This window comes from Xenopus laevis, chromosome 1L (genome assembly GCF_017654675.1).
Source record: "Xenopus laevis strain J_2021 chromosome 1L, Xenopus_laevis_v10.1, whole genome shotgun sequence".
In the NCBI taxonomy this organism is placed as follows: Eukaryota; Metazoa; Chordata; class Amphibia; order Anura; family Pipidae; genus Xenopus; species Xenopus laevis.
Genome location: NC_054371.1, coordinates 37,103,577 through 37,112,618, shown reverse-complemented (window position 1 = coordinate 37,112,618; position 9,042 = coordinate 37,103,577). Strand labels below are relative to the sequence as shown.

The 9,042-nt window shown below is 38.7% G+C and overlaps 1 protein-coding gene across 1 annotated transcript; it reads left to right on the top strand.

Annotated features, from left to right (window-relative positions):
* The first annotated feature begins 2,575 nt into the window (after nucleotides 1-2,575).
* LOC108698066 (toll-like receptor 1) lies at nucleotides 2,576-7,134 on the top strand. The gene is made up of 2 exons (XM_018229111.2): nucleotides 2,576-2,736; nucleotides 4,413-7,134. The coding sequence occupies exon 2, from the start codon at nucleotides 4,455-4,457 to the stop codon at nucleotides 6,939-6,941; it is 2,487 nt and encodes an 828-aa protein (XP_018084600.1). The 5' UTR covers nucleotides 2,576-2,736; nucleotides 4,413-4,454; the 3' UTR covers nucleotides 6,942-7,134.
* Nucleotides 7,135-9,042: the final 1,908 nt, after the last annotated feature.

Here is a 9,042-nt window from a genome sequence, read left to right as displayed (position 1 = left end):
CCGAGGTACCTAATTTTATCTCCAAAAACTGGGAAAGCTTATTGACTCTAGTATAATCCGAGGGTGAAAAATACAGCTTCTGGTAAGTTTCTATCAAAAAATTGAGGGTTTCTGCTCCCATTGGAGGTGCCGGCGTCTCGTTTTTGGATGCCAGCAACCATTCTTGGACGCCGGCGAATATTCTTGGAGACTATTCTTGGACGCCGGCGACTATTCTTAGGCGCCGGCGACTATTCTTAGGCGCCGGCGACTATTCTTAGACGCCGGCGACCGTTTTTGCGCTTGACCCGAGTATAAGCCGAGGTAGAGTTTTTCAGCATATTTTGGGGGCTGAAAAACTCGGCTTATACTCGAGTATATACGGTATGTACATATTCTGTACACACATTACAAACTCAAAAAAGCTTTACATTCCGGTAAATGAATGACACAACAATGTAGATTGATTGTATGTTTATTTTATTGGTTTTGATTTTGTTCAGTTACATATATGCACACAATTAGCATTCAATTCAGTTCACATTTAAAGACCACATTTAACAGCCGTGTCAAGAAAACTTGCTGAAAATTATCACTAATACAGGGTTTCTTGTGTGAAGGATGTAAATGATGTTAAGTTGACCAGAGGTATGGAACTAACACTGTTCTCCCCAAAAAATAATTAGACCCAGGTGCCCAGTCCCAGGTTCATAACATGGGGAGGCAATATTTTGTACACATGTAAATTGAACATCTGTAGTGAATTCATTACATCCAACCCAGACCCGGGAACACAATCTCAGGTTAGGGGTAGTGGTGCAAACCTTGCAGAGTTCCAAGAGGCATTAAGCTAAAGCAGGGAAAACTGAAAATGTCGTTTACCAAACAGAAAGAGGACCCATGTACCAGATTCTGGGGTCAGAAGCAAGTGGAGTGGAATCAGTGCTTAATGGTTACAGCTATAGTGTGCAATGTGAGGTCTTGTCAGCTTGTGTTCAAAGTGCTATTCTAACAGAGTTCATTGGCAGGCATTTGTGAAAGTCATTGGTGAAGCTCGGCAGCTGATTGACTATATAATGTGTCACTGAGACTCATTAATAAACACTGGGCAGATTTGCTCATTTGCTTTGTAACCCATAGTAACAATCAATGATTAGCTTTTTTAAGCCAGGTGCAGGTTGAACTCTTAAAGCAATCATCTGATTTGTTGCCATGAGTTACTGCTCTGGGGCAAATTTGCCCGATGTTTATGAATGACCCCTACCTACTATGACCCCCATCTTTGTATAGGAATCATTGGAAATCAGTGCCAAACCCAACAGGCGATTGGCTGTATTGGATGATGCCATCCAACTTAAATGAGCCAGCATGTTCCCTTATGCAAATTCCCCAACATGCTTCCTGAAACGTACCCATTGTACGCCACATGAAAAAATTTTTGGGTCTCTGAGGAATGCAGCTGTTTTTTTAGTGGTCTTCAGCCTTATCCTTATGTCCTTATAGTGCCACTGAGGGATGAACAAACATGTTTCTAAAATTGCACATAAAATAACAGCTAAGAGGTGCACCCATACACCCTGTATTCCTCTCAGATTGTATCCAAATAGCAGAATAGGCCAAAGCAATGCTGTGGATTCTTCTCTGTTATGCTTCCTAATATGGCAAATACAGTCAGTTTAGAATATTACCAGTAGGGATCAGCCTGTACCTATGATTGTCCTCTTCATTTCTGTGCTGCTTACCCATCTCCCACTATTCTTTATCACTTTGAACCACTCATGTGGCAGGAGTGGTAATATGTCTATGTTTTTCCTCTTCTATGTCTTTTATCACACATCCCTGCTGGTGCTGTTTGATCTATTCTCCCATGACCTCCAGCAGCCCTTGAACTGTGTCCAGCACTACCCTCTATACTCCCAAGTATGGGCAATATAGTAACATGACTTGCCATGCATTTGATACTCATGGAGTATCAAATGCCAAAATTCAGTTAAAGAAAAAGCATGCCTGTCTCTTTGATCTTCGCTTTTTCTTTAACATTTGAAAAGTTTGTAAAGTAGTACCTGTCATTTCCAACAATCCACCCAATTTATCTAGTCTCCCCGTGTTTGGTCCTAGCTAAAGGTCCTCTAACCCAACAATTTATGTCACAGTTCCCATTTCCCGCTCAATGCATTGAGTTACTCTTAGCTCTTCAACAGTATGTCTTTGCTGATCATAAATCCCTCAAGGTAATCAGAGAAGGAAGCACAGTGCCCACTGAACCACTACTGAGCTTACAGTAGTGTTGTAAAGTAATGCTTTGCGTTAATTAGTGTGCTACTTGAACCTTTACTTGTAATATTCTTACGATCTGTTCATTTACTCTTAGAGCATAGGCTTTTCTGGGGACAAATTTGAACTCCCCCCCATAAAAAGATGTGTAATATATTTGTATCTTAACCATAGCAAACACTAACACAATTATAAAATATGTAGAAAAATAGTGAACTGCAAACATGTCACTACATTTCTCATATTTCTAGGGCTGCCAATAAAACCACAAGCATTATTGTGTTAGTGGCACAGATTACAATAAACCGGTTAATCAACTGCTACAGTAAGCAGCCAGCCAAGAGCGCGAGAGAAATAGCTGGGTGACTCGCACTTCCTTGTTTATGAATACTGTGATGGAACAGGCAGAAGTCACAGACCCAGAGGCAGATCTACATTTCTTACTTCTATCAAGGCAAAAAATCTAGAATTGCAAGTAGTATTGTAAGTATAGTTTTACACCATGAAAAACTGCAGACTTCCCTTAATAGAGATGTCAAGTATCACTGCTACTTTCATTGTAATGTATTTTTGTACTGTGTAGCAAGAGGTTTTAGCATAGCATAGCAATGAATTTTTGCTTTCATTTCTGAATATGTACAAACGTAGCCACATTATGCAAGTGAAAAAATATGCCTTTAAAAATGAAGATGTTTTGCCTTGATAGAAGTTAGAAATGTAGATCTGCCTCTGGGTCTGTGAAGTATAATTTTAACTGAACCTTTAAAAGTATTCTAAAACAAACGAAATATTTGACATAGTTGTTTCTGCTTGTCCAGTTTATCATATGTAGAATCCATAGTAACACTGAAAAGTTTACACATCCCGGTCAAAACAGATGCTGTAATTTTTGGTAGATAACGGATGCCGTTATTTAAATTTTACTCCTTTCCAGAAAATATAGAACCCAGTTTTGTATTTATAAAACATTTTTCGAAATTCTGCATCTAGGTGGGTATTCTTAATGGCATTGCTGGAAAGATTCCAGTCAATATTAAACATCCCATTCAGCATTGTTGTTATTCTTCTTTTAATCAGTATAAAGGAGTAACTGGAAGTCGATTGCAGAAAAGAAATAAATGCTATGTTAACATGCAGCTAGGCTACTACTTAGGCAAGGAAATCCCCTCAAGAAAGAAAATACTTTTTAACAAGTATACATTTTGTATTTCTGTTTATGTTAAAGGATAAAACATTTAGTGCATTAAAAAGCACCTTGGCAGTAACCCATAGCATTTAGTGATGTGTGGGTCGAGCAAAACTCGAACCACACCCGACCCTAACCCGCTGCTCCTCCACCAGTACCTGACCATAACCTGCTGCTCCTCCACCAGTACCTGACCATAACCCGTTGCTCCTCCACCCGTACCTGACCCTAACCCGCTGCTCCTCCACCCGTACCTGACCCTAACCCGCTGCTCCTCCACCCGTACCTGACCCTAACCCGCTGCTCCTCCACCCATACCTGACCCTAACCTGCTGCTCCTCCACCCGTACCCGACCCCAACCGGGCACATTCCCTCTTTATATACACAAACCCGTCCATGATGTCATGAAAGAGGACGTGGCCTGAGCAAGTATATAAATTGAAGTGTGCAGTGGGGCAGAAGAAGGCGGGGCAAACGGAGGAAATAAGGTAAGTAATGCTATTGTCGGATCGTGTCGCAGCATTGATGCGACGGGACACGACTGTCGGATGCAGACGCTGCACACTGCTTCTGCATCCGACAGTTGTGTCGCGTTACATCAACAATGCGAAACGATCCGACAATAGCATTACTTACCTTATTTCCGTCGCATCCAACGTGACGTCTGTTTTTTTTGTGCAGCGCGTCATATCACGCCAGAATCGTCCGTGGAGTCCTGCCCTTACTGAGACATTTTGCAATTAGTTTTAATTTTTTATTATTTGTGTTTTATTGAGTTATTTAGCTTTTTATTCAGAAGCTCTCCAGTTTGCAATTTCAGCAATCTGGTTACTAGGGTCCAAATTATCCTAGCAACCATGCATTGATATAAATAAGAGACCGGAATATAAATAGGAGAGGATCTGAATAGAAAGCAATTTTGTAGTGATTTAAATATTGGTCTTCAAAAAAAAACATTTCATTTTTTTTCAGGATGAATGCTTAATCTGAGTTAAAGCACCAAGACATCATATAATGGAATTATCAAAGGCTACCCAGTATAAAATACAGGGTTACATTATGGCTGCAATATTCTTTCTACTCATTTACATTTGTTCCAGTGCACTTTGTGCCGGACAAGAAATGTTTGAAAGCCATACAGCAAACTACTCACACAAATCTCTTGCTGCAGTTCCAAGGAATCTTTCATTAATGACAACTGTACTGGATATATCATTTAATAATATAGCTGCAATGGAAACATCAGACTTCAACTATACCTTGGACCTAAAAGTTCTGAATGCATCTCACAATCAGATGAAGTATCTAGATAGCAATATTTTTAGATTTGACTCAGAACTGGAATATCTTGATTTGTCCTACAATCAACTAAGAAATATCTCTGGCACATTTCCCAATAATCTTCACCATTTAGACATTTCTTTCAATGATTTCCAGACTATGTCTGTATGCAGAGGATTTGGAAACATGTTGCTACTGGAATATCTTGGGCTTGGTGCGAGTCAGATTGTAAAAAATGATTTTGAGGGGATTGCACATTTGCACCTGAAAGAAGTGTTCATTGAGTTAAACCCTCTTCTCGATTATGAAAATGGCAGCTTACTTTCATTAAACACAAAGAAACTTACACTTGATCTTGGTTTACTATCAAATAAAGACCGTTATAATGTTTTACTTGATGCTGTCAACACAACCAAGATTCTAGATCTGTCGCATATATATGAATGGAATATCCACACTGATCCAGAGAAATATATATTTGACATTGTAAAAAATTCTAAAGTAACCGATTTAACAATGAGGCATGTTAATGTTGACTGGAAAATGGTTGTCCTGGCACTTCAGTATATCTGGCATTCTTCCGTTGAAATACTGAATTTTTATGATTTCTCCCTCAAAGGAAAAATTGAGCAAACATCCTTTGATTATTCGAATACATCAGTGAAAGTGTTTAATCTGCAAGGTGTGAATGTAGGAGTTTTCCAGTTTGATCAAAGTGTTGTATATAGAGTTTTCTCCAATATGAATATTGAAAACCTGACTTTAAACTTTGCTAACCTACTATTTATGGTATGTCCTCTCAATTTCAGCACCTTTCAGAATATTGATTTTTCAAACAATGCGCTGACAGATGACCTTTTCCAAGATTGCTCGACATTAATAAATCTAAAATGTTTAAAACTAAGACAAAATAAGCTTGAAAAAATATCCAAAGTGAGCATTATGACAAAGAATATGCCATCTTTGGAGTATTTGGATGTTAGTCATAATTTATTGACCTATGATGAGGAGGACTGCCACTGGTCTGAAAGTATTGCCAAGCTGAATTTGGCATCTAATTCCTTGACAGAGTCTATTTTTAAATGTTTGCCAATTAATATTGAAATTTTGATACTTAAGAACAATGATATCACACATGTTCCAAGAGATGTAGCCCATTTAGATGGTTTAGTAGAGCTTAACCTTTCGTTCAATCGACTGGCTGATATACCTGACTGCAGTAACCTTAGGAGCCTCAGTTTACTTAGCGTTGAGGCTAACCAGATCCTTTATCCATCATTTGAATCTATTGAGAGTTGTAGTAGAGTAAAACACATAAGCGCTGGCCAGAATCCATTTCAGTGCAATTGTGAATTAAGAAGGTTTATAAAACAGGAAAGAGAGGCACCAGGGAGACTGATTGGGTGGCCAGAAGCTTATGTTTGCAAGTATCCTGACAATGTCAGGGGCACCATGTTGAAAGATTTTGACTTACCAGAAATAACTTGCAATGTTTTCATTCTGATACCTGTCATTATCTTGCCAATTATTTTTTTCATAGTTCTTATTATTGGCCTTTGTAAGTACCTTGATGCACCATGGTTTTTGAAAATGATCTGGCAGTACACCAAAACCAAACAGAGAACAAGAACTAGTAAACAGGGTTACCAGTCGCTCCAGAAAGATTTGGATTTTCATGCATTTATCTCTTATAGTGAACATGATGCATCTTGGGTAAAGAACATATTCTTGCCAAGCATTGAAAGAAGCAATGAATGTATACGTATCTGCCAGCATGAGAGAAATTTTGTCCCTGGCAAAAGCATTATTGAAAATATTATAAACTGCATTGATAAAAGCTATAAATCGATTTTTATTTTATCTCCAAATTTTGTTCAGAGTGAGTGGTGTCACTACGAACTCTACTTTGCTCATCATAAATTGTATACTGAAAACAACGACAACCTAATCTTGATTTTGCTTGAACCTATCCCGCAGTATCTGATTCCATCTAAATACTACAAACTGAAAACTCTAATGGCACAAAGAACATACTTGGAATGGCCAGTTGAGAAAAGCAAGCATAGCCTTTTTTGGGCAAATCTAAGGGCAGCCATTAGTGTAGATTTAACCCATGCAGTGAGTGAAAATACTTGCTCAGTTTCCAGTGAAAATTCTTGCTCAGCTTCAAGTAAAAATTCTTGTTCAACTGAAAGTGAAACTACTCGCTTATTGTCATAGTTATTTTTGTAATCATTGATATTATGGTCTAAAATGTTTAATTTTTGCATGTCCTGTTTTGTGTTGACTCATAAATTAAAAGATGGCAATATTTGTATGTTAGTAAACATTTTTCACCGCGCAACAAATTTTTTTTGAAGCCCATAGGGGCAAATTCACTAACATTCGTAGTTTCGCCAGGCGCAACTTCGCCGCACTTCGCCAGGCGTAGTTTCGCCAGCGCTCCGCAAATTCACTAAAATCCGAAGTTGCGCTCAGGGGTAGCGTAAGGTTGCGAAGTTGCGCTAGCGTTGATTCGCTATGTAAAGCGAAGTTACGCTAGCGAAGGCTAATTTGCATACGGCACGAAATTCAAATTTCAATGGAGGAATACGTATCAGCACTACAAATGCCTAGAAAACCTTCAAATCAGCAAATAAAAATTTTATTTTGCCCTACATATGTGCCCACTCTCTAGGTAAGTTGCCATGAGTCAGGAAATGTAGGGGGGAAGGAGGGGAGCCCCAAAAAATTTTTCAATCTTTTTCAGCCTATCACCCATAATGTAGAAAACACGCCAGCGTTTTTTGGGACTTAGAAAAAATTGTGACTTTTTTTCAAACAATCCCTATCTACTCTATTGCGCTTCGCCTGGTCTGAGGTGGCGAAGGAAGTCTAGCGTAAAAGGTAGCATTCAGTACACTGTGCAAGTTAGTGAATTTGCGTAGTTATGTCGCTAGCGAAAATTCGCCAGGCGTAAGGGTGCGAAGTAACACTAGCGAAACTACGCCAGCGTTCATTAGTGAATTTGCGCAGTAACGAAAATGCCAAACGCTAGCGAATTAACGCTAGCGTTCGGCGCTTCGGCGCTTACTGAATTTGCCCCATAGACTTTAATGGGCGTCGGCGACATCGCCGGCAGCTAATTTTTGGCGAAACGAAACAGGTCAAATTCGCCCATCCCTAGAGGGCAGTAATTTAAGCTGTTTAATGCATGTATTGTTTCCTCAGAAAATCACAGTAATTACAGACTCCTGCAAGAATGATGAAAGATAAAGTTCTACAATGCCTGGAGAAGGTATGACATTGTTTGGTCTAAAACAGTATCTAGTTTGAAATCACATTTACAAATTAAAAAAACAGTTTTAAGCAAATGTACTTGAGTGCTGTATATTGCCTGAGTTTGCTTTTCAGTATATAATAGTAAAATAATAGTATAATATTCTGACAATAAGTAGGTTTTACAAGAAATTGCTTAATAGAAGTAATGCTAAAAGTTTTAGCATTTCGCAGCCATAAATAGTTTCGAAACAATGATTGCTTTTCATTTCTGCATTTCTGGACAGCTATTCCTTTTTTAAATAAACACTTTTGTAAATAAAGAACTGAAAATGCGTGTTATGGTTTTTGTGGAATTTTACTGTAAGTGAAACATTTTCTTCGTAATTTTTTGAAAAACAACCCTAAAAAAAGTGTTCATTTGTTGAGGATCTCAAGCAGGCATTTAAAAAAAACCCCAAAACCTTGAATATTCGAGATTTATTATACTTTGAAGCTGGAAATAGCTTGAATCCGAAAATACCGGTTGAGGTCATGTAGCTTTCCAGTGACAGATTTGATACATCTCTTCAAAATAGTTTTCCAAAAATATTAGCCCTAAATCACCTTTTGTTCCATGTAGAATTAACTAAACTCTTTGCCCTGGCACCTCAGTTGTGCCCCCACCCTAAAAAGAGGGAACCAAATAGAATGATTGATTCTTGCTTCCTCTTTTTGCTACTAAACCAATAATTAGGTGAATAAGTCACTGAGATGGACAATCCCATGGCATCTATAATTTTGCTGGGAATGCTTGGTCACCACGTCCCGTTGTGGTGCATTTTTGTCACTGAGAAAAGTGCCCCTCTCTTTCACTCACTATGGTTGTTGTAGCTGTGCCAGTCCTAAGTGAGTGTGTACAAGTACTGACACGTCTGCACCAGTAGGCTTCCAAGCTGCAGTGTAGTTAATGTTTATGATTCTGCTTTGTATTTGAGACAGTGGTGCTAATCCTTAGCGTATATCTAGATTCTTTGTCCAAAAAAGGTTCTGTTATGTGTCAGAAATGGTGAGCTGTGAGCAG